The sequence below is a fragment of the Taeniopygia guttata genome, chromosome 3, assembly GCF_048771995.1.
Source record: "Taeniopygia guttata chromosome 3, bTaeGut7.mat, whole genome shotgun sequence".
Classification (NCBI taxonomy): domain Eukaryota; kingdom Metazoa; phylum Chordata; class Aves; order Passeriformes; family Estrildidae; genus Taeniopygia; species Taeniopygia guttata.
This window is the reverse complement of record NC_133027.1, coordinates 26,822,225-26,848,671: the sequence shown is the minus strand read 5'-3', so window position 1 is coordinate 26,848,671 and position 26,447 is coordinate 26,822,225. Positions and strand designations below refer to the sequence as shown.

General features: G+C 34.9%; 1 protein-coding gene across 2 annotated transcripts in view; it reads right to left on the bottom strand.

Annotated features, from left to right (window-relative positions):
• Positions 1-281: 281 nt before the first annotated feature.
• PRIM2 (DNA primase subunit 2) overlaps positions 282-26,447 on the bottom strand; it is a 90,395-nt gene continuing 64,229 nt past the window's right edge. Inside the window, exons 10-13 of one of the 2 annotated variants that reach the window (XM_002194286.6) lie at positions 12,111-12,237; positions 11,198-11,280; positions 5,704-5,772; positions 282-880 (exon numbers count right to left, since the gene is read on the bottom strand). In XM_002194286.6, the coding sequence (XP_002194322.3) occupies positions 653-880; positions 5,704-5,772; positions 11,198-11,280; positions 12,111-12,237 (507 nt within the window). In that variant the 3' untranslated portion in view covers positions 282-652. The remainder of the gene's footprint in view (positions 881-5,703; positions 5,773-11,197; positions 11,281-12,110; positions 12,238-26,447) is intronic. The other variant, XM_072926491.1, reaches the window with a different exon arrangement.

The window sequence follows — 26,447 nt, the reverse complement described above, 5'->3', positions numbered from 1 at the left end:
TGCTAATAAGCTTTTAGCTTCTTCATGATAAATCAGTTGGTAGAATATCTTTTTTTACTTTCTTACATACAGGTGTGTAAACTCTGATTATGTTCTCTTCCAAGCATCAAAACCAGTTCTCTAAATTTAGTGTCAAGGTACAAATTACGAAGATGATTTCCCTCAGCTCCTCATATAGAAGAGACAGACAGACTCCTCCAGAGAGTAATTTTGATTTTAAGAACTCCTACTTAATTACCATCCCAATAAATTACCAGCCCAGCTAAAAAAATGCAAAAAACTTCTGCTTTGCAATTTTCTTTATTAAGATAATACAAAGAAAAGTGATCACAAAAGGGGATAAAGGTATTTGAACTTTTTGAAGAAAACCAAAAAAAGGTAAGTTGGACAAAAATTACCTAATAATTGTGAAAAAGTTTCATTTCCCATCCTTAAACACACCCTATAAAACAGTTTCCTAAAGCAGTAAGAATAAATACTGGATGCAATTACAGCTTCAATATTTATCTATTGTTTTTTCAGCCTTCTCAAAGCACTAAATGCTTCTGTCTTCCAGGTAGTGAGGTGCATATTCTTCAGTACAGGGACAAATCCAGTTAGAGAAGGGAAATAATAAAAAAAAAAGAAAAAATAACACAAATAACACAGCTGCTTAGTCTTCAGTGAAGTATGCTTCCAGTCCTTCCAGTTCTGTATCAGCTTTTGCATTTGAAGAAGTGGGAGTAGAACTTGAATTTATGCTTTCCTGACTATTATTTTTTTGTTGAAAGTTTCCCGAGTTACTGAATTCCTTCTTTGGTTCTCTACCACCACTTAACAGCTTCTGACTCTCTATAAAGTACTGATTAGGATGATTCAAAGAAAATCCAATGTCATCCACCTGCACATAAAAGGAAAGGAACACCAAGTTATTATACTTATTTCTAAAACACATATTTTTCATATTCAAAAACAGATTAATTAATGGTTTAATAAGTTCCAATTTTGTTGAAGAAAAAGTCATTGGTTTGTAAATAATGTTTCAGTAAATGTTAGCATAACACAAATTTAGTTCCATCAGAAATTTTCTTCCTTCATTGCAGAAATAAAATAACTTTGGCATATTTAAACATTATTTCACACTATCTTTACTACAGTAAAGAAAAATAACACCCCAAAGCATCTAAAAACACATAAATAAAATGGCATCTCTTTAGAGATGTAGAACTATTGAACCTACACCTTAAAATGGACTTTCACCATCCAAAAGAGGAAGTAAGAGAAGTCTAGAGTGCAAATGAGAGTGAAAAATACTGCTAGAAGTTGTAGCAACTGTACAGTATAAATCCAGATCTTAAGTATCAGTCTGAAACTGCAAATGGAAAAGGGTAGTTTCATGTCTTTCCCTGGTTTCCCAAGAAGGCACAAATGCAGTATTTACAAGGGAGTGAGCTAAGACAGAAGCCCCAAAGATCAAACTTGTCCTTGCTCCAGCAGTGCCACCATCAGCATCCTGACTCTAGATGCACAACCAGTACCACAGAGCATTTAGTCTTCAATGCAAAAAATACAGAAAACTAGCAGCAGATTTGCATTACTACTTTTTATTTAGCAGATGCATTCTTTCAGCTCTGGAATTATTTGATAAATGAACATTCAATTAATGCTCATCAAATATTTCAAGTCAAGAAAGCTTTCAGCTTTAAAAGGAAGCTATTCTGATGTAATGACCAAGAACCAGTTATAACTTTTGTATTTCTTTTGGGAGGCTCAGAAGCTGGAAATGCTTACTTTAAAAGGTGCTTTCACGGCAACCTGCACCTTTCATCTGCCTGTCAGTTTATGTGAATTCTAGGAACATTAAAAAAAAAATACTGCTTTTAAAATACATTAGAAGTCTTACCAAACATGGGATACAACACACCATGGAAGACTAAGAGTCATACACCTGTAAATTTCTGCTCCCACTATATTCCTTTTTTCCCAGAAGGGAGTGGCCAATTCAGGCATAATAAGCAACTCTGCACACACACTGAGTCTCCCGAGGACATACTGTGGCTAATTTAATATGCCAAACCCCATCAATTTAAATTTCAGCTGCTTGTGAATAATCATAAAGCAGAGGATCAGTGTGTGCTCTAAATGGAACCCTGATTAAATGCATTACCACTGCTGAGCTTAGCTGCATTAGAAAATGGTGACATGGATAACAAAATCTAATTCAGACATGAATTGGCAACTGTAGTCAGCAACCTTGCTTAAAAAAATCTTAAAAGTAACAGTCTTAGCACTCTAATTTGGCACTCAAATGCATAACAAAAAAAAAACCAAAAAAACACCCTAACCCAAAGTCATCACTGAATTTGATTTTAGTCTTATCTGGATGAATTTCATCCAGCCAGCTTTCATCCGTCCTCCAATTTTCATTACATGGGAACTAAATTACTTCTTTGCATGAAAAAGGCTTAAAAAGAAGTGATATAGTGAAAAACTGACTTTCCTTTTAGAACCTCTTAATGAGCTCTTTTTTTTTAACCTTAAAATCTCAGTTCTCTTCGGACCAATTTGAGATTCACTTTGTAACTCTTAATTTTATTCTAAACTCTTCTCTCCCCAAAAGTCTGGAAAAAGCTGTAGAAGCAGCTCATTGTATGAATGGAGCCTACAACCATATTTTCAGAGGTGATTGATGGTATTTGTGAGTTTTAATTTGTGGGTTTTTAAAAGTTATTTACGAGTCATTAGTTGAAATTGTTGTATGAGTCCATGTACCATTTTTCCATCTCAAACTTGAATGCTACTTAAATAAAATTCTGTCAGATGAAGCTTCAACAACTCTTAATTAAAAGAATTCCAACCATTCAACCATCAAGTTTTTGTGAGAGCCTTAAAAGAAAAGGGCGAAGATTTTTTCATCATCTTCATTTGTGATATAGTGATATAGAAAGAATTCTGTTCTCTGTAATTTTCAACAGGGTTCAGTAAGCATTTCTTTGAATAAAAATATTCTACTCTGGCTGGAAATCCACAAGATATTTGAACACAAAAATGGAAGTAGTTTTTTACATTAGACTGCTCATACAACTTCTATGCAAATTTTACGAAGTTTTTAAGTAATATAGATCAAAGCACATTAATTTTAAAAGCCTCATCATTAACTTAGTTGTAAGTTAGATGAGACTTACTACAAGAAATAGAGAAAGTAGATTTCTCTAACAGCTTTGCCAATGCACTGTTAAATCTATCTGAAATCCACCGTACCCAAATAAAAATGTATTTTCTGTGCAGTCAAAACTTTAAGCTTTTAACATGCAAAAGCTTTAAAACTTTAAGCTTTTAACCAATCAAAAAGACCTGGCACTTCAGACATAACTGTATAATCCATCTAAGTAGGTGACACTAACACAAGACTTTTTTTGGATTCAGCACATTTTGCACATACTGGTTCTCATACAAACTCCAGTTTAATATTCCTACTATAGTAAATATTGTTTTGAAAATCCTGAAATAGTAATTTTGAAGCTATTTTGGGCTTTAACCAAGAACTTTTAAAATGACAGCTGATAATGGTACAGAGAAAAACCATGTGGAGCAATCATGGTGCTACAGCTTTCCCTTCGCACACTTACTGAAGAGTTAAGTTGCCTACATGTATCTTAGCCCCTGCCAGGTCCATGCACCAGACCATACAAATGATGTCTGCTTTTGTTCTGAGGTTGTGAAAAAGCACAGCCTAAGTTCAGGAGAGGTGTAGCACTGAAGTTAATAAGCCCAGGTTACACAGAATACACAGAGCATCAGCTTTTTCTTAGCCCATGCTATTCAAACCTGTACCACTGAAGTGCAAGGACACAGCCCCCACAAATGTATCTGAACATCCTCACTCTAGTGCAGCTGCATGTATTAGCACAGTGCTGGTGCCAAGCACTAGACTACTGAAGCTGACCCTGTGAACTCAGAGAAACAAAATCTTTAACAAGTCTCTGTTACAAAGTCATTCATAGTCAGTCTTACCCACATAACTTTTAAGAAGTGCAGGCAACACCAAGAGCTCTTCCCAATACAAATCAAACACTTTCTTGGTAAAATTTTTACATAATTTAGAATTCTCCATGTAAGCAAGACCATTACTTCTATGAAAATTTTACTTAAGATTGCTCCTCTACTCAAACAATCAAAGTTATGCTAACTGATTCTTCTGAAATTTCCTTCAGTGAAAAACTGCTAGTGATATACAGGAAAGCAAAGGTTTGATTGCAAGTAAAGGTCACCAGCTTCAGAGACATATCTTTTACCTCCCCATAGAAAAAAAAAATTAAAATTAATAAAGCACATAGTTGTAGACTAGAAAAATCAGTCCAAATAGGCTGGTAACAACTTGAGCAGCTAAATTCTGCAATAAAATTGCCATCATATGCATGTGCCATTCAAACGACAGTGTCTGTGTATTTTTCTTTCTCTCACTGAAATAATATCAAGAGCAAAGCAAAAAGATTATTGTGAGTGCAAGCAGAAAAGACACTTATATTACCACAAAATTGATAAAAAATAATGTTTTCCTAGAATTTCCTACAGAAGAATGGAAAGACAGCTTTCCTAAAATGCATAGTAGTGATTTATCTTTTGATGAATGTTGACCTTGGGGTCTATAGTCATCTTGAGAAAATATTATTTCTCCTGACATGAGCTTACACAGAGCAAGTGTTACCTAAATTTAAAATTATATATTATTTTGAATTTCCTTCCAGATTATTAGACTTGTTCTCACATTTTCCAAGACCGTAAGAAAAAGCGTTCCTCTCAAAATACAGCTGCCAAAACAACACTGAACACAGGCTCAGGGTACACCTTTGCTATACATTCATACATATAACTGCTGGAAATATGTAAAGATAAACAGTTCCACTTAGAGTCAATTGTGAAAACCAGTAAGAACAAAAAAGTCAGTGGTAAATGCCTCTGAGTGAGTCATCTAATCCTCATCCATATCCTTAGTAAAGCTGTTCCATAGTCTGCTGTTAGAAAGAGATGCTTCTATTTTTTGGTTTGTGAAGAGAGGGGTTTTTTTTGATGACAAGGAATCTTGAAGCAGTGCAAAAGTTGGTTCTTTAAATCAAGAAATCACATAGGAGATGGAGCGTGGCCAATTGTTATCTTAGAAAATTTTTGTAGAAAATTTCAAGATAACTTTGCTTAAATTAAGCAAATAGGAAAGATCTGAGAATGCTCATCTTGATTTAAAAAAATAATCATGCACGACTACAAATGTGAAAAAATACCGAATAAAAATTAACAAAAGGTACCATGAAGATGCTGGGAGATTAAATTAAGAGGTTTTAGATACTTTCCCTTTATTTTTTAAGGTGTATCTAAATACATCAAACTTGCTCAATGTATTAAAGCCTACACATTTGATTAAAAGCAGGATATTGAAAACACTAAATGACTTGAAATAGGTAAGATTCAACAATATTGACCTTTTCAGGAAGACAGCATAATATTTTGCAACATCTTGTAATACTGAGGGTATTAATAACGTCAATATATAAATGCAGAAAATTTCAAAGGAATATTTGAAATTACTGAAGAGATAACTAACAAGGCAAAACAGCTAATGATGGATGGGCAAACTGAAAATAGTCTCTGGGCTTCATTCATGATTTCCAAGGCCTCCCTCAAGAGAAGTAGGTGATAACAGCTGAACAAAGAGCAGTAGCTACTCACATCATGTGTCAGCTCGAAGTACTTCTGACAGGCCAGCTGGAAATGCATGCCCTTCACCAGCTCCAGCACCTGCAGGGGAGAGCACAGAGAGACTCACAAGCAGCACACATTCAACTTCCTGACACTTTCAACAGAAAGGTATTCCACAGCAGCCTTGTACAACAGCTCATGGACATTTGCAGCACACGAAACCTGTGAGTCCTACAAAAAACTGACAACATTTTAAAATGCCCTGGCAACGTTAAAAACAAGATAAAACCACAGGAAGGTACGCCCAACCCTTAAAATGTAATTCCAATACTCTTAACTTCAAGAATAAGTTGAATCTATATTTTGGTAATATGATTGTGACAGTTATTGTCAAACTATCATATTGCAACATCTCTTCTATAATTGCAGACATAAATCTAGGAATTCAAGTGGTTGAAGCATGAAGCAATCAAGGACATGATTTGTATTTTTATTTTCCACATTACCAGTTCATGCAGATGCACAGCAAAATACTACTGTGCTCCCATCAAGAAAATTTAATGCAAATCCTTTAGACATGTATCTGTGAAAGGGGAATGCTTTTACCTTCAATCAGATTTGTTCTTTTTGAAATGAAGCTATTTCTAGTCAAGCTCAGCAGAATATGTGAGTGAATAGGCTGTTTTGAACACATATTAGGAAAATCATGCCATCTTTTGTAAATACAATTTGCTTTCCAATTCTACTTCAGGTAATCTCTTCTGTGCTGCATGAAGTCCCATTCTTATCACCAGAATGCAATGCTGGTTGAAATATTTTAAAGTCTCATTACCTCCTCCCTCCTTTATATAATCAAAATGTATGCTCTCTCTGCTTATCAAACAGAGAAAATTGCTGGAATTAAGAGATAGCCTCAGTGGAAGGAAAAATAGTTTTCAAGGAATGTTAATTTCAAGCCATTTCCCAAGGTTGACCTTTGTGTCAAACACAACAATATACAGCTTAAATCCCTGCTGTACTCATTATCGGATGGTGCCTTGTATTTATTGACAGATATATAAATAAATTACATTTGCTGAATGGATAAAAACAGCAACATACTGCCAGGAAAGTACTTAGCTCCATTATTTCTCTGTAACAGCTCAGCTGATTTCATTTCTATCCCTCTTGCCACCTTCTGTTAAACCTTCTGTAAAACACAAAGGCCAAGGCCAGCTAGGCAATGAAGTCTGAAATCTGCCACTATCTGTATACATACATATATTTCCATTTTTTCTCCTCTCTCCTTGAAACTGACTGGAAAAATTAGTAGTTAAGGATTGAAAAACCTCATCTATTCTAAACATTTCAAGTTCATATTGCCTTACCTTTGCTTGTTTGTTCCTTACAATACAATCTATGCCATACAAAAGAGCCACCTCTATTTTAAAGAAAATGCTAACCATGTTATAAGTACACGCTTTCTTAAAAAGTATTTTCACCTACTATGGAGTAATTATCAGAAGACCTATTTGTCTGTTGGTTAGTTAAAATATTCATTATATTATATTATATTACATATATATATAAAACCTGAATTTTCCAGTTGAAATAAGTCAGCTAATTCAATCTAGTTCATAAATACTTCCGATTTTCTCAAAATTCTTCTTTATTTAACTAAGATTATATGCAATAAAATGATATAAATAAAAGTCTTCTAAATTTAGTTTTAAATACATTTTAACTCTCAGACCCTTCATTGAGGAAACAAACTCGGGTATGTACAAATTCTTAGTATAAACCCTTAGAGAGAAACAAAGTTAGTATACATGTTAAGTTTCAACTGGCCACACAATGGGGGACTAGTTTCCCCTTCTGCGTATGTGAAAGGGAGGGGGAATAAGGGGCATATTTAACATTTGAAGAAGAAAAGCTTTAGTAGATTAACTTGCTTTATGAGGGAAGAAGTTGCTAAGAGGAAACATAAAAGGTTAAACACTGCAAGAACAAAGCCCAGCTAGGAGTCCCCTGTGTGAGAAACTAACAATCCTCTATTAAAACAAAACAGATTTACCATCCCCAATAAATATTATGTTTTCTACTACATTTCTGTCCATAATGAAAGCAAGCTTGCAGCTGTTTTTCCCTAGTATTTCCCAGAAACAGACCTCCACTCAAACCTTAATTCACAGCAGCAATCTTTTGCCTCTACGTACATTAAGCCATTTACACTGCATTGCTTTATTTTGTAAGTAAAGGTACACACTCAAGGACTTTTCCTGTTAGTCCTTATGTGCCTTTTTCTTCACTGCCATCTGCAACTTGCTTTTCTGATGCTGCTCTACTGACTGCTAATGAGGCTGAGATGATGTTTGGCAGATGTTTGCAGCCACCTGCTTTTATAGATCCTCAGCACTCAAAGTAAAGATGTTGCATAGCAGGACAGTTGGGCTCTATAATTATCCACTGTTATTTTCAACTTACTCAAAGTGAGGTTGGGTTTGGGGTTTTTTACATTGCAGAATTAACTTATCATGAAAATCTTTCTACCATAGACTCAGTTATGTGTGATTAATTTCTAACTTTTCCTGGAAACTTTCTTTAGCTGCAAGGAGAAATATTTTTATGGACAGCAATAGCATAAAACTTTTTAAATATTAGATCAACGGGGAGAGAATTAAGTGTTTTCTCACTGTGGTGGTCTTGTGGTGAGTTTTTCTGCAGGTTTGGCAGTTTTTTGTTTGGTGTTTTGATGGGATTTTTTCATTCATAGAAACATACAGCCATATCAGAGGTCTAATCACAGACTGGCTTATGTATTTCCATCTCTGTGAAGAATCTCCAACCCACCAAAACACTAAGTCTGTTGAAGAATATGACACAAAGTTCATTACTGACAGTACTACAAAAATGAATGCAATGAAAGCAGTCTAATGCTCAGACTAACTATTGAAGTCATATGAGATCTGGCAGTATTTGCTCTTTACTATCATCACATCATCTTTCCCTTTTCACACCCAGTCTTGTGACAAAGCCCTTTAGGATGGGGTTTGTTCCTACCAAGCAGCAATCAAATGTTTTATCAAATGTATTGGAAAAACTCAGAAACTCTTCTGAACCTTAAAGGAAAGGGTGCATGTCAAGAGTATGGTCAGCCCCAGAAACAGAAGGCTGAGAACAACACCAGAAAACTGGGGAAAAACCACAGTCATTAGGGCTAGACACCAACCCCCATTGTGGCTCACATAATAGCTATGAGGAACTAGCTTCAAAGACAAGGACGGGCCTTGTTTGTGGGTTTGGAGGGAAGACATGAGTACTCTAACCAAAAGATGAAAATCCCAGTGGGGGACCAATTCATCAGTGCATAGTTACATTCAAAAGAGATGTTTGAAAAAGTATGCATCATTGCCAGAATTTTGGAACAGACCAAGGAACGAGCATAAGAGGTCCTGAGCCCTAAGAAAACATACTATTTACTGAAATACATAGCTGAAAGGTCAAGCTCTGGACCATTCACTAAAAATAGCTTTAGGCAGTTTCTAAGAGAGCTCTTGTTGGACCTGGAGTTAACAGGAAGTCTAAGAGTCAAAGGGTTGGCCAGTCTAGTTACATGAGACCATTGAAAGATTGGTAAACCATCCACCCCTAATATCTATTCACAGAGCTAAAGGGAAAAAAGCATTTCTGATACTCAGCAACCATCATCAACATCAAAAAAAGACTCCTAAAAGCCCTGTCTGGACTGAAGGATCCTGACCTGTTCTTAGTCACACAAACAATAATGGACCATGAAAATGGAGCAGAAAGCAGAGGCAGCAATAATGACAACTTGGAGACTGATGGCAACCATTTTTCTTCCTCTTCTCCTACTGGATATCTCAAAGACTGTTTAACGTAAAAGACTGATTTCTCAGAAGCCAGGAGCAACCAGCATTTTATTTTACATTATTTTGTTTTATTTTTGTTAGGTTTTGCATGGGGGGTGTATCATTTTGGGGTTTCTTTGGTTTAGCACTAGGAGTGGACACTGAAGAGCCCTTTACCCTATATGCACTTAAACACCACAAAAGTCATGGACAGGACAATATCCATTTCTGGGCAAAGAAGATGTCACTGGAGACAGTTTTTTTAGTCACTTTTGCTAAGAAAATACAAGGACTGCTAGTGAATTCAAATTCTACTTTACAAAAATAAAAAAAAATCCTAAACACATACACACACAAAAACAAAATCACAACTCACATTAAATAAGGAACTACATTAAATATGAAGATACTGCCTTACTGTGCAAATTCACTGAAGAAATAACCTCTACTAAATCCTACCCACACATACAGCAAGGCATCTAAGCTAGTAAATCCTCACCAATCTTTCCAATGATTAGAAGGATAAAAAATCCCAGACCAGCATTAATTCTTTTTATATATATATATATATATATATACATATATATATATATATATATATATGTATGTATGTATGTATATTTAAGGAAAAAAAGCCAAAGGAAAATATCTTTAGAGCCTGTCAGATAACATAAATGCTTACTGATATGAACCAGAAGAAATCAGGGGAAAAAAAGGAAAAGGAAAAAATACTGACACAAAAAAAGTACAAGTATTTCAGGAATTTGTCAAGAATTACTTTAGTGAACAATAAACTCTTTAAAACTAGTTTCTTTTAATTTGTATCTTAATTAGTCCTTCCAAGGGAGACTGCTTTAAGTGGAACTTTCACATTCTTTTCCATCTGGTACTACAGCCTGTTGATGCCTGACATTCTACATGAACTAAAGACAACACCTTAAAGCACATTTTTCCTATGGACCTAAAGCAGGTTCCAGCCAGTTAATACACAGAACTGTTTGGTCTCAGCTTAAATCTCACCAGTACCTCTTCTTTCAATGAAAATGATGACATCCTCTTACTGCCTTAAGCTCCTGCTAGAGAATGCAGTGGGAGACAGAGTTCTCAAAATTCCAATTCCTACATCTATATAAGATAGAATTTAGGTAAATTTAAGTCTACATGTTTTAAAAGCTGATAAAAATTTCTGCTTAATTCCATTAGGTGTTTTATGTGCTTTTGTTGTTCAGAGGAAGTTAGCACAACAGATAATGAGGAATGTATGGTTTTAGAAGTTATTATAGAAAAGAATTACATTTGTGTACTGACTACACAGTAGTCATCCACCAGTCACTGAATAAAATAAAAATAAAAATGAATTCTCTAAAACACAGCCAGTTTCATTTAAACTTCTTTTCTAATCACAGTGCAGTAAAACAAAGTATAAAAAAAATCTGGATTGTATCCACTATTGGAATAAACCTCCTCACAATATTAAACAATAAAAGGTGGTGACAATAATCATCACATCAGTTGGAGCATTGCAGCCAGAAAGCCAAAATTCTGGTTTAAAACTTATATAAGAAGAAATATTTCACAATACACAGTGACAAATTGCATGTTGCATTCCTACACGAATAGAAAGTACAATTGAAACACAGAATATTAATGAAAGTGTCAAACAAAATATGCCTTACCTGAGCTATTCCACTGGGAGAGATCTTGTATGACTGCAGCTTTTGCTTGAGTAGCTCGGGATCACTGTGGCGGAATGGGCACCCTGACAGTAAAAAATAAGCAAGCTCACAACAAGGCTGTTTACTCAGGAGTTAGTGCAGTAAGGCACTCAAGAGACCAGCTAAGCTGTTCCTAATTGTCTAACAGCTTATTAATAGGAAAGTTAATTACCCATGTGTACAATTGCCTTTTTTTTCCTCTAAATAATTACTTTACTGCAGAGTTATCAGGGCACCACAGGCTCGAGAGTCACATAAAATATCCCACCATAAACAGGCCACAATTCTTATTCACTGACAGGAAAAGAGTTTAAGTTAGTTTCTTACTAACAATGACAGTGTTGGTACATTTAATAGCTGTGGAAAAAAACCAAGAAAATAAAAGCAATGAGAGTCAACTGGTCCTTAAAAGCATAGTCAGTTGTAAAAATATCACCTTATAAGTAACTTACAAAGTTCCACCAGCTAAGTGGATTTTTTTGTCCTAGAGTGAGTTTTGAGACACATCTGAATGAATGACTGAGTATTAGAATAACAACAGTGAAGCAAGTTTTCCATGTTTAGTCATACATGTCGGAGTTTTTAAAATACCCTATCAAACTTCAGACTTCCTGTATAATTGAATTAATATCTCAGAACACTTCTGATTGGTTATTTCTTAAGGCATCTGCACATTTAAAGTCCCCTTGAGCTGCAAGACACAATGTATGTAAAAACAGCAGTTATCAAGTCTGATCTAAAGAGAATAGTTCGAGACCACTATGGTCTGGAAATTAAATACACAGTTTAAGAGACTACAGGAGGGAATAACTTATCTAGCCAAGACATTCTGCTGTTTGTAAATGCTTGGGGGTTTTCCCCTTAAGGAACTCACCATGATAATCCCCTTGACTTGGTGGATTGGACATGATAATCTTCATGCAGCTGTATGGGGTATAATCAGTCCTCCTTCCTTCTTTCCCATAGCTGTGGCGAATGCTGTAAGCATATCCTTTGTCAAACTGAGTAAAAACAGAAGAATAAATTCTTATAGATTGGGTCAGTAGTTCTAACTTCTCTAACTCAAATTTATATTGAATAACAAAATAAAATTTCCAAACATACTCAAACTGATGAAAATAAAAACCTAGCTGCTTGTTGCTAGCTTTGAGTTTTTTATTACATGAACTCATATTTGTACATAACGGTGCTTTACAGACACAACTCAAGAGAAGTGTCTAACTGCACTGATTTAAGGTCTTGTCAGCTGATTCTGTAATGGCTTTAAAGATAAGATGATATAAGGATCAAAATTTTGGACCCCACAGTATTAGTAAATGGAGAAAACATGGTAATTTAAAATCTTTCACAAATGTGATCGGGGGAAAAACAAACAAAAATTCAGATTTCTTTACTCAGGTTCATGTTCTTCTCCCAAAGTATAATGATACACCTAGCTTTGCTTCAGCACTGAAGTTCAGTTCTTCAGATTCTAAAATTATGTATACTTTGCTTGTATAAAAAAAGATTTTTCTCTTATGTCTACCAATAGATTACCAACTCCTCCAATGAAATGAAATCTTCTAAAGTATACTGATGTAATCTAACATTTATCTTTACAGCTGAGCACACAGCTATCAATATATCATTTTAGATAAGTCCTGTGGAAACCATTCAATTACATGAGTTTGTAATTTTTTTACATGCTAATAGGTCACATAAAATCTGTAGAGGAATAAGATTAATTAATATAAAGATTTCATTAAATTGCATTAATTATTATAAAACATCAAGGAACATTTGTTCAAAGATCATACTTCAAGTTCTAAAAACACAAATATGATAAAATAATGAAGCATCAAATTTAGAATTGCACCTCTTCAGTCTCTTTGTCTCAAAAAAGAACTATGACAATACATATAAGGAACAACTCTGCTCTTGCTCAATTCAAAATTATAGCATTACTCTCAAATTCTCCATCTAAATAATAGACAATTCCAATAAGAATTTAAGTTTTCTTCTCAAAAACAATTTTAAATTAATTTTTTACTCTGTCTCTGGTATTTTACTAATAGAAGACAATGTAATATACTGAGAAAAATCATTCAAACATGCCACTGCTAACACTACTACTGCAAGAATATTCTCATTTCTACTGATAAAAGTAGTTCTCTATTTGGCCTGTGGATGTCTAAATAGTACTTCAGAATATACCTATGAAATCTCTTGACTGGCCTAAAGATGTCAAAAACAAACTAGAAACATAATTGTATTTTTTTCCAATGATTTTGAAAATATAGTTAGTTAAAACTCTATAACATAACATGCAAATATACATGATAAATGTGTATAAAAATATACACAAACTTTGAGAATAAAATCCTAAATTTCACCTGAATCAAACAGTAAAAATAAAACTTCTCCATCAAGATGCTGCACATAATCAGGTCAATGCAAGAAGACTAAAATTCAGCACTCATCCCTAATAAAGCTTAAGACATCCAAAGCTCTGAACAAACATTGACTAATTAATCCATATTGTGCATTTGACAAAGTGACTTTACTTTAAAAGACTTTTTAAAAAGTAAGAAGGGGAAGAAAAGAGAGAAAATAGCATTTAGTTTTCAGCATAGCCATAGGCAGGTTCAAGCAGGTGGGAATACTCCTTCCTATCTAGCCAACTTTTTTGGACAGGAGATAAAAGAACTGGTTGGTTGAACAGCAAATGAATGCCACTTTTTCTAGCAACAGAGTCAGGCTTACCAACTCGACACTAGAAAGAATTCTCTGGCTGTGTGCTCACACTCGGAAGGGCCAGGGAACAGCTCCCCACGCCTTCACCAGCACCTGCAGCTGCTGGCCAAGTCCTGCTGCTGCTCCTGTTGGAGCTGCAAATGATCTGGCTACTCCTGAGAAACAGCAAAGATCAAATACAAAGATGTCTGCATTTTAATTTCCAATCCCTGCATGAACCTGTTAAACTGAAGATGGAATCTGGGATCCTGTAGCCACCTGTTCTTCTACCCAGAAGCTTGGCAATATTGCCTCCTTTTCAAAAGATTAATTAAAGCACATTTTGTCTTTTTAACAAAGGATATTTGAGCAAGCAATAAAGTTAGACTAATTTTTTTTTCCCAAGGGTAAAGCAAATCATGAATGTTTCAGGATGTACTGCTTAGTTTCCTAGAAAATTAACACCCCTCTTTAAGAGTTCTGCATACTAAAATTTTGAGCTGTACTTTTCACATCACTTGCCTTAATGCCCACAGAAATTACTTTTAGTACCTAACTCATTACTTTATGCTGAGAAGCAGCTCTTGCAGTAAATAGAAATAACAGCTACATAGTAACACAACACAGCCTTGGGACAGGTTGGATATTTTCTCACTGCTTTCTTGTAATGCTGTTTGATTCTCTTTTTCTGCAGTGGCAGATGGCAGAGAATAACACAACTACGTGGCACAAGTTGGCACATGTGCAGTTACACACATCACTGAGAGCTCTCTCATCCTTGTGATTCAGCTTTTCTTATCACTAATCAAGGAAACAGGATTTTAGCAGGGCCAATATCTGACAGGCTGTGTGGTCATCCTCAGTGGGAAGAAGTCATGAATTAGGGCATTTCATTACATAAAATGCACCCTGCAGAACAGCCTTCTTGTACACTGGGGAGTAAACTCCATAGTCAGCCTCATTCTTTCCTAATATCATAATATCATTACTCTAGGTTGTGCATAAAGAAAAAAAAAAAAAAAAAAAAAAAAAAACCACCAAAACACAAGGAGCAATCTGTTTTGCTAGAAAAAGCACCAAGGTAAAATTCGACATGTTTGAAATCTGCAGAAACAAGGCAGAGGGATCTGTTCCTTCCTATTTATTCTAACACTCCAAATTGAAGTGGTTCAATTAAAATTCATTGAACAAAATAAATTATAGACAGCACATATAATGCATGTAGATGTTTGCAGGATCATTCTAATTGCTTAGTTTTAAACAATTTTAGAGAAACAGCTTAAAAATCCACACAACTACTATTACCATCTATTCTAACTGCAGTCTATTAAAAGGGCATTATGGCAACAACCTGTAAAAGGTCAGGCTCAAATTAAGTGATTTGAAGATTTTGAGGGTCTAATTGAACCCTGATATGAACTTGTTCAACAGTAACGATGCTGCAGGAGCAAGTGCATTTCCCTTGTACTCTGCAAGACAGTTTCCACGGAGACGAAATGAACACAAACCAAAAAAATTTATTCATAGAAAAGCTCGCTATATTCTACACGTTCCATCACAGTTGTGTTAAATGTCAACAGAAACTGCCAAAGTTACCATGAAACAGTAATACTGAAGCAACATCATTACACTATTGAGATGACCTACTGCTGGTCACACTTGACAGCAAGGATTCTCTCCAACTTTTTAACTGTATGGCCCACATCAGGACTATCTCACTTACTTTGCCTCTATTTAGCTCTCTGAGCTTTCTAGAATCTGTAACACATTTATAATTTATGTGTGAGGTGAATGGGCCATGGCTTTGGCAAGGGAGAAAGAGATCAAGAAATCTATCTCATTTAAGCAATGAACTGAGGCCAAGAAGCTGAGGCAAAGGCAGCCCTAGCAAAAATTGTCATTTGGATCTTGGAATGTGTAAGTCTAGGCTTTAGTAGCAGTGTGAATTTTTGTTTTAGAAGAAACTGCAACTCACCTCTCCAAGCTTTAATTTGATCACTAAAGACATCGTTTTTTAGGGACTTCTCTTTCCTTTAGGCACGGCTATAGGATGCAGGTGATGTCATGAGCAGAGCACTTCAGACCTGGCAAGCGGACACTTCTGAGGGTTTATGCACCAGTGTCTGCTGTGATGAACTGGCATGTCCATTGTATCATAGAGAATGTGCTAATGGTGATCCTGGCTATCCTGGTGAGACTGAGACTTTCTTAGGCAACTTCTCCCTCTAAGAAAAAAAACTCTGAGTACTGGTAAGTGGGACAAAACCAATAGTCCAAAGCCACAAGCAAGGAGGCTTGGGAGACAGTTCACTTGGTATAGGTAAGTGTACTGTAGCAAGGAACTTATCTTTTGCTTTTATGTGGTACATTCCCATGAGTATCAGGTAATGCAGATTAATTTGTCTAACAAATGTTACTAAAGACACACGTACTGTACTAGACAGCCTTCACTAGAAGATACAAAAGTTATAAATTATAGTATAAATAAAAAGGGCTAGGTATAGATACAGATATCTAAAAGCTATAAATTTGCAACTGGTATAGCCTAATACCAGATTCCATTATTTCAGATAGTAAGTTCTAGATAGGAAAAGATCCAGATAAGAAAAGCTTTCGTCAACAAGTTCTGATCACATAAACGCATACAAGACCTTTAGATATGGAATGAGGATGTAGCTCAAAAGGACCATTTGGCAGGTGTATGCTCTCCTTTGCAGGAAAGTTTTCAACAGACAGAGCAGGAAAGCATGGGTCATGTCTGCCCCATAATTATCAGTTTGATATAACAGAATACACTTTCAAAAGAGAGCTACAAGAAATTACATTCCCAAGCCACTCCAGTCATTGAACAATGGGCATCATGTCATCACTCATAGCTACCTTCCTAATATCACTTGCCATATTTGCAGATTATTATCTGTAAATATAACTGGGTGCCCCATAAAATTTGTTATCTAATTTGATATTCAGCATGGATATTAGGAGAGAAAATAATTTGCTGAAAGATCTTGCAAGCCCTGTATGCCTAGGTTCACACTTACACAAAACTTTCATGTTTCAGTCAGAACTACTTTTATATATTCTTGTAAGATTTTATGCATCTATTCTTTATAGGACTGGAAAATTTATTTATTTAAAGTCTATTAACTAAGCAAAATGGTGCACTAACTTTGTCTAGCTTCTTGGCTGACCACTTGATTAGTTTCAAGTCTGCAAAATTCAAAGTAATGGCTTAACACCTTTTTTTTAAACAGTCATTGGGTAATTTCCTGTCAAAAATTGTTGAGCCTGTGTAGATAACAGCTTCAGATTCATAAATTTATCACACACAGTCATGTATCTGCTGAAATAATTGGTTCTCTTTCTCATTCATTTCCTAGGCAGTCACTCAAATCATTACTGTTGACACTGCTTAGTTGGCATATCTTTATCCAAGCAACTTTTCTTTTTTTAAGCTCATTCTTAAAATAACCTCAACTTGAGATTATCTTTTTGCAAGCACAGTTGTATTGAGGAGCACAAATAAATGCTTCTCTATCTGCCAACAAAAAAATTCGTCCTAAATTACCATCCTGTAGCCCAATTTCTACCTCAAAGGTACAGATCAGAGACATCACCTAAAACGGAGCTGGAAAACTGCTACATTGTGTAGCAGTCAGCACAGACCAATTCGCAGCAGTATAAAAAACCTTTTCCCCTCCAGTTCCAGGAATATCAAACTACATGAGGCAAGAACCTCTAGGTGCTGGAGATGGTTTTATCTACTATAAGAAAATCAGATTTTTTTTTATATTAAACACCTTGTATACTACCCATATGAACATAAAGTGTGTGGCTGATGAAGTAGCTAAAATTCGATAACATAGGCTTTTATTTTCATCAGTCTAAGCTTGCCTTCATATAATTTAGCTAAATACACAATTTATTTACACAATTTTTTTCACACATTTATGTGCACCAAGATTTTGAAAAGGAAAAGTAAAACGTAAATCACAGCAGGCTGTCTTTTTCCTCAAGATACTGCATCAAATCATCAGCACAGCACATCTTAAAGCCTCCTCTATAACATGGAGGCTTTATGCCTCCATGTTTGAAGGCACAAGCTTGGTCATCTAAAAAAGATTTTATTAGTTACTTCAAAACATTGCAGTATTTCTTTCTGTATCTAAATTATTCTGATGGTTTCAGTTGGGATAAAGTTAATTTTCTTTCCAGTAGCTGGTACAGCACTATGTTTTGGATTTAGTATGAGAATGATGCAACACATTGATGATTTGATTGTTTATAATTAGTGCTTACTCAGAGTCAAAGATTTCTCAGATTTCCCAGGCTCTGCCAGTGAGGATGTGCACCAGAAGCTGGGAGGAAGAACTGACAGGACAGTTAGCTAAGGGATATTACAGACCACAGAAATCATGCTTGGTACATAAACTGCTCTAAGCTGTGTGGGTGCTGCTGGTCACTGCTTAGGGACTGGGGGGAGCACTGCTCAGCACATGGTGAGCAAATTTATTATCTAACACTTGTGACTTGTTGGGAGGGTGCTGTGATTTTGCAGGGGGGAGGAAATAGAGAGAGAGGGTCCTCTCTCTATTTTTATTTTGATAACTAAGAAAGTTTAACAGAAGGATAATAGTAACTAACTGCATCTGTAGAAATAAAATTCCACTCCAAACATGTAAATCCAGACATCTGTCATTATCATCAATGGTGGTCAATGCAATCAGAGGAGTCTGGGGAGCAATTCCATTTGCTCTGGAGGCTCATTAAATAAATCATTCTCTAGATGCTATTGACTATATAGGCTAGATTTCTATTGGTCATAATGGCAGTTTATAATCCAAGTGTAAAGAGAATGTATACTAAGGAAAAAAGAAATTTAGTATGTCTTTATCAAAACTGAGAGAAATTCATACCTACATGCATGCCACCGTACCCTGTGTGTAATACCCTGTATTACATACAGATTTACAGAGAAGAGGGATGAAGACTGGCCAGGGACCCAAAGTCCAAAAACTAATTTCTTATTGCTAGTTCAAGCTCTATCAATTCCTTAAACAAGAATACTCTCATATGATGTTCTATAATTTTATTTTAATTTTACTCTAAGCCTCAGATTTTCAAAGATAGCATCAAAGAGATTCAGTGACTGAAAAACATCCCTTCAACCAAAGTACACAGTTATCAAAATTTGATACAACTGTGACAAAACCCCCTGCCTTTTAATGAGATATGGTTAAACCTCTTGGACAAGGATCAGTGACAGAACAAAAGGGTATTAAGCCCCAGTCACATGTTTCAAGATGTCAGCAAATCCTCAGTATAATTGCAAATTATAAAAAATTTATTTATTTTCTAGATAAACTGATCATTGGAAAAAAACCCCAAATAATTCTTAAAATTACAAGGAGACTAAGTAATGAATAAATTTCCTCAGGCTGATAAGTATTCCTTATATCTACTCTAGAAACAAATACACTTAGCTTTTTTGAGGCAAAAGCAAGGCAATGAAACACATAACAGTACATGGATAGTTGATGTTTATTAACCCTCTTGAACAGAGTAAACCAGATATTGGAGCTCTCCTAACAGCATAGTTTGACTCAAGATCACTGGCATTCTCTCTCTAAAAACTCTATTGCAAAACCAGATTTTTTTGTATTTATTAACAGGATAATAAAAGACAAAAAACACATTTTAAGATAATGATCAAACAGAAGTGCAGAAAACCAGGTATCAGCCCTTGTTGTCATAATAAAGAGAACTGATTACATACAAAGAGCATTTTATATTCTACCTTATGCAAAGTGCACTATAATCAAGACATATTTCAACTCTAGACTGCAATTACAACAGGAGCTTTTCTGCACTCAACAAAAGAAAGCTTGTTTCAAAAATACACAAGACTATTTTCCTATCCTTTTAGGTTTTTTCTGGCTAAAAGATGATTTGACTGCAGAGAAAATGGGAACAGAAGAATAAAGAAGCTCCCTACTAGACTGCTCTGAACTGTCTCACAAAAAGTAACACACATCTCATTTTCAGTGCCTGCTGTAAACTTCTAAAAACAGGGAAATAACTGTGGTAACAAAGTACAACAAGAAGCCCAACTATTTTAATTGACTTTTTTTTTTAAAGTTTGTTAGATTTCACTAGTATTGATCCAGTTCTCATGACCCAAATTTAACTCCATTAAGTATATGAAATTAAAAAAAAAAAAAACAACAAAATAAATTGGAATTTAAATAGCAAAACTTGCTATAAAGACCACATGTTTCCACTCCTACATGTACAGCAGGTGACCAAAAGAAAAATAGGGAAACAGAAAACAAACAAAAAAACAAACAATCCAAAACTCAAAAAATCCCCATATTCGAGGACATTTTGGTTTTCCTTCTTTGTAAGTGGACTTAAGAGGGGATGCAAGGAGACGTAAAAGCCTAGCACATACCACATTCTATGGAATTCAGTTTCACAACTAAATAGCATTGTACATCTCATACAAAATTAGAATCCAGCCTTCTTTCAAGAAGTAGTAACACCATTGAAATACTTGAGCCCTATCAGCATTTCCCTTTCCTAAATCAAAATATTAAATTTCCAAAACATAAATTGCACGTAGAACAAATAATGTATGAAGAGCTGTTCTGTCTTTATTCATGAGATTCAACAGATTTCAAAGACAGGAGGCAGAATGTTAAATCAATTCTAAAAGCAAAAGTACATTTTTATTTACATCCTGCTTATTGTGATATATCAGCAGAGTGCACATTTGATACAATATGCTGCTTTTCTGGATGACTGAATATGAAACACAGCCATGATTTATTGGCTGAGTACAGACTGAATATGACAGCTATATGATGTTACAGCAATTACATGGACATTATCAAAAAAAGTATTCAGAATCCTGAGTTTTGTTTTTGAAAACAGTTTATACAATTCCAGGATACCTGAATACTTGATAAAATTATTTTAAAGCATTATTTAAACTAAGAGTATCAAGATTTTAAAAATTTCTATCAAAACTTTTCTGTTCAAAAAGCACAGGAACAAAACTGGAAGAGACCTGCTGAGTCACTCAGCTTGTCCTGGAAGGTAATAAAAAGATGTGGATGAAAAGATTTGCATCTCAAAAACCACTAACTCGTGTCTCAGAACTTGGGGTAAATAGCCAAAGAGCTTAAATATATTACCAAGTGGCGTGTGCAGCAATGTGCAGCAGGCATTTTTCAGCAGATGGTTAGAGCTGTATGGTTAAAAAGGTGTTCAAAAGAGTCTGCTAAAAGCTCTATATTTAGTACACTCAGATACTTCATTATCCCTAAACTTAGAAATTTATCAGCCACATAGGCAAATCCATCTATTACTTTTCTTAAAATGTCATGGAATGACTTTCTTGCTGCTGCTGCTGCAAGGGCCAATAAAACAGAAACCTCTTCTGACAAGTACAGTTCATCTACACTGATGATGAAGTGCAAGGACTGACAAGTGAGTCTAAACTACAAAAGGAATCTTAGAAAATTAAAGGTCTGGCTTCACCATTAATTTTTATACATGCAGTTCTAACAAGACACTACATCAAGTAATATCTACAGCAATGTGTGTTGCTGAGAATAAAACAAGTCATAAGAGAGCAGATTCTGATCTAAATTAGTTTTAGTACAGGAAAGATAATTATTGCTTTCACTCTCTTCACTGCAAGAACCTTATCACCAACCAGCTCATACATTAGATTATTAAATGCAGATTTCTGTGTCTAATATGCAACAACAAAAAGTGATCCTATTTTTTTTATGGTAGCTAGCACAGTGAAACATCATTAAAACTATGCCAGCACTGTTTATGTCCTGGAAGAGAGATTAAAGCTAGAGCACTTCTCTACCCCTAAGACATGCCACAGGCTGAAACACTGTCCAAAATCTTCCCTTTTAACATAATTCAGAAGAGGAAAACTGAAAATCAAACATTCTTAACAGGTTAAAAAAAAAAAATACTGAACAAATTAAAGCACTTTAAAGTGCATAATCATAGGCAAACGCCAGCATAACTTTGGTGTTACAACAAAGACTGCAGAGTTCCACTTTCAACTCGAATTAAGTGGGAAAACTGAAAAGGGGGTTGAATTTGGAGTGAAAGAGATTACATTTTAAATGTAATTTACCACTGTGATTCCTCAAATATTTATGTGCACACTATAGCCTTCATGTATATAACAGTCTAATACCCTTCAATGTTTTCTAGTACCTTATCTTCAGTTGGGATTCACTGGAACAACACCAATGAAACAAAAATATGGTGAAAAAATAATGGGTCTATACCAGATCCATTTCATTTAAGAAATACTGCTTTAAGACTTTGCATCTATTACGCAAAAACTGGTGCTTTTTTAATTAGAAGTTTCTGTAACAAAAATGCTCTCTTAAGAAAAACAGTTATAAAATGAAAGTGAAACAGATTTTTGTCAATATTCCTAAGCTTAGATAACTGTAAGACACTGATATGATGATTTTTGGCTTGAGAAAGGAAAGTTTCAGGGGGAAATACAGAGAAATATGGTTGAGTTTAATATGCATCATTAGCTGCAGGGCATAAGTAAAACATAATTATGTTCCAAAGATATTTCTTCCTTAGCATCCTTAACTTCACTGATAATCCTGTAAGCACCCTGGGTTTAAAAGGTCAGGCAATACTGGTTAAAATAAATTCTTACAAGTAAGAGGCAAAAAAGGGTTGGCTTTGTTTTTATGCCTTCTAGTGCTCAGAACTTCCAGTGTGTCAGTCAAAAAAGAAATTATATGCAAACTGAAAGAAAACAGTATCAAGTGAAGTTACAGATTATTCACCTGCTAAAAGGAACCAGTGCAGCATCTACCCTTGGACAGGGTGTGCATGTGCATTTATGTATTTATGTTCACATAGTTGTAAGTTAACAGTACCTTTTCAGTGTTGATTACCTATATAGCATATGGGCAGAAATGGTGAGAAAAAAATTACTTTCATCTTACTTTCCTGAAATAAGTGGAACATGCACTCTTATATTCACATCTGATTTTTCATCATCTGACTTCTTATGTGTCAACCATAATTATGATGTGCTTTGTTTACTTGTCTAATTTGGAACCAAAAGTAAAACAAACTAGAAGAGAAACAGCCACAGAAAAAGTCTGTATTTCTTTGTTTAGTAAAGAGGTTAGAGCAGCAATACCTACAAATATATTTGTGTGAGAACTGTGAACAATGTAGATGTTACTGGTAAATCTCTTTGCAGCAGTCATAATTTTTTATCCTTCAGGAAAGCAGAAATGGTTATCAACTTCTTTGTAATACTTGTACTATTAATCACATCAGGCAGCAACATCCACAAATACAACATGGCATGTTATTTTAATGACAGCAATTCCATATGATTATTTATATCTAAGTCCTAATAAAACTCATTATCTGATGCAAACAACTTCAAACAATTTTGATTTGATCTCACGATGCTTAATTAAATAGGAAAAAAACAGCTATCTCTAGCTCTGATTAGATGAGCTGTAGATGATTTTCTGCTGTCTTTCCAAAATCACTGTGTACACAAGACTAAACACAAGTAACTTGACAATGCTAATAGGGACTTCCCTCTGGCCACAGTTATATCTTTACGGGCATTGCTAATCATCTCTACTTCTGATACAGCAAGTGAGGAATCTTGTCCCAGTTCCTTCCTATGGTCTGGCAGAATTTAACAGGACTCTGCAAGAAGTTATTGAACTATGATCACAAAAACATAGAATCATTTATGTTAGAAAAGACCTTCAAGATTGAATCCAACCACAAATTTAACACTGCTAAGTCCCCCACTAAGGCATGTCCCTAGGTACTCTCCTCCTTGGAATACAATCAAATGCAGCCCCAGTGAGCGTGCTTTCTCAGTCCTCTCACTTCAGAATCCATTACAGATCTCCTTCCTACTGCTGTAGTCAATGGGTACGAATTTGACAAAACCAAACCATGCAGACCAGTGTGTCAGTAATCCACCAACAAGAATCCGATGAGCTTTCAAAATTCTGAAGCACCCCACAAGAAAAGGGAACAGAATGCTAGCAAGCATAGGTAAATGTGTCCAGGACACACAGGACATAAAGGAAACAGAGGACAAATTCCCACCTGTAAAACATAACTTTAGATAATAATATATGACAGCAAGAATCTTGCACAGACTTAACAAACATATTGTGATAGCTATAAAGCCAAAAACAACCCAATTTTAATGGCAACTGAAGCTTATTTTCATTCAGCTAAAGAAAGATATTAAAATTTTATGATTCTATGATTCTAAACTCCATGGCCAGATGACAGAGGCTTTTCAAGAAAATCCTACTTGTCAGGCTTAGCTCCAGCTATTCATATGGAACCAAATGGTGAAGAACAATAGCTGCCCACAACATAAGCCCTCAGGATTTTCAGTTATTTTAGTCTTATTCCTCACTGCTAATTAGCAAACTACAGTAGCCAAAGGAAAATAAATCAAAATCTTTTTCCAGATACAACAACAAGAATATTACTAATTCAGCTTGACTTAAATATAACACCAGCAATCCATGTATTTACAGCCTGATGTCATGCTTTTAATTCTCCTGCCTGACGGTATATTTTTTTCTGTAAAACAAATTAACTCAAAACACCTCTTCTGCATATTGCTTATTAAAATATAAAGGGCCCCAGACTATCCTCTTCAGCCAGGATCAAGGCAGCTCACTGATTTCAGCAGCCATCTGTCTTCATGTGAACATCACCTACAAAAACAGTTATGTCCCATTTGAACAACACACCTCTCCTCCTCCAGGCTGCCATTTGTATGTGAAAAAAAACACTGAGGAAGTTATATGAAAGGAGTAGATCTCCTGATATTTGACTTACTGATATTAAGCTGATTTCTGGAAACTAACAGGAAGAATTTTTTAACTTGGTCTTCAGTGTATCACTCTCTCAGAGGCTGTTCAATTCCTAATAACCATCTCAACATATAGCTCAATATCTTAGTTGAATCCTATTGCAGTTATGCACAAATACTCTGATTTCATAGACTTGGCTTTCTTTTCTTTACCTGGATCTTTTGCCTTTGGGGTTAAAATTCAAATTAAATATTAATTTTTAGTTCAAGCCTACATGCCTAGTATGTAGGCCTTGGATCATCTACTAACTGTCTTGAGACCCCTAACAACTGCACATTACTGTATTTTGCTTTGAACTTGCATTGAAAGAAAAGATTTAATGTAAATTAAACAGTACATTTGGGGATAAAAATGAGTCATACAAATGAAAAACACATTTTCATGTTTCTTCTGACAATTAAATTGCTTTAAGCCTGTTATTAAAGAAACTTCAAGAGCTAACTTTGTAGAATACAAAATACATTTTGACACATACTGTTTGAAACATAGTTATATTACATAAGTATCACCATTCAAAATAAAATAATGTTATGAATGGAATGCAATTGTGTCAAAACATAATAAAAATTATTCACTCAAAATCTTTAAAATTCTACTCAAAATCTTTAAAGTTCTATTTTACTACAACTAGAGCATGAAATCATAAATTCCAAATAATTGAAGATAAATACACGTAGTAAGTGGTTCTACTGAAGCTAATTTTTAGTATTGGTGGAAGGAAAAAAAACTTTGTGATTTTATGATAAGTTTAACACAAAACCACAATTTAATCAATAATGTGAATATCTAGGCCCCTGATAACCCATGAAAGCAATAACAACATTCTTGACTATATTAACACTTTGTTACCATGACACAGTCCTTCACTTCAGAATTCAGGAAATAAGATCTTACTGTCAATATATGCTCCACTTTTATTACAATTTTGTTTTATATATCCTAGAAGAAAAAACAACACCTTCTTGAAGTTCTATTTCAGTCTTTATACATCTCAGGAGAATGCAAGCCTGGCCATCTATTTACATTACACTAGTACTAATGTACAATTTTTTTTTTTAATGAGATTTTAATCTATATAGAGGCATTTCAATTTTACCTTTACCTCTTAGATGTTAAAGATTGTAGCTTGCTGTCCAAAATGTCATTCTAGCCTGCAGATTTGTAAAGTTTAAATAATTAAAGAATTAAAATAGCAGATAACATTCAATTAGAGAATTATAATTAAAAATATGAGAGAATAAAGATCCTTTTCTGATTTATGAATCAAAACTTTCCTAAAGTAGCAGCCAGCAATACCCAATATAAAGGGGGCAAGTAAGAAAAAAAATCTAAGAGCAAAACCACCAACAAATCTCTAAGAAATGATTAAGTAAAATACCAAACGCAAACATAACCAACGGACTAATAGAGAAAATATTCTTGAGGATTTGAGCGGGTGGAGGTTGTTGTAAAGAACCACCATATCATCCAAGCATTATAAACTGCCCTGGGGGTAGTTGTATATGCTTAAAAACACTGACCTGAAGATTGCCAAGTACCTACTTTTACTTTCACTTAAA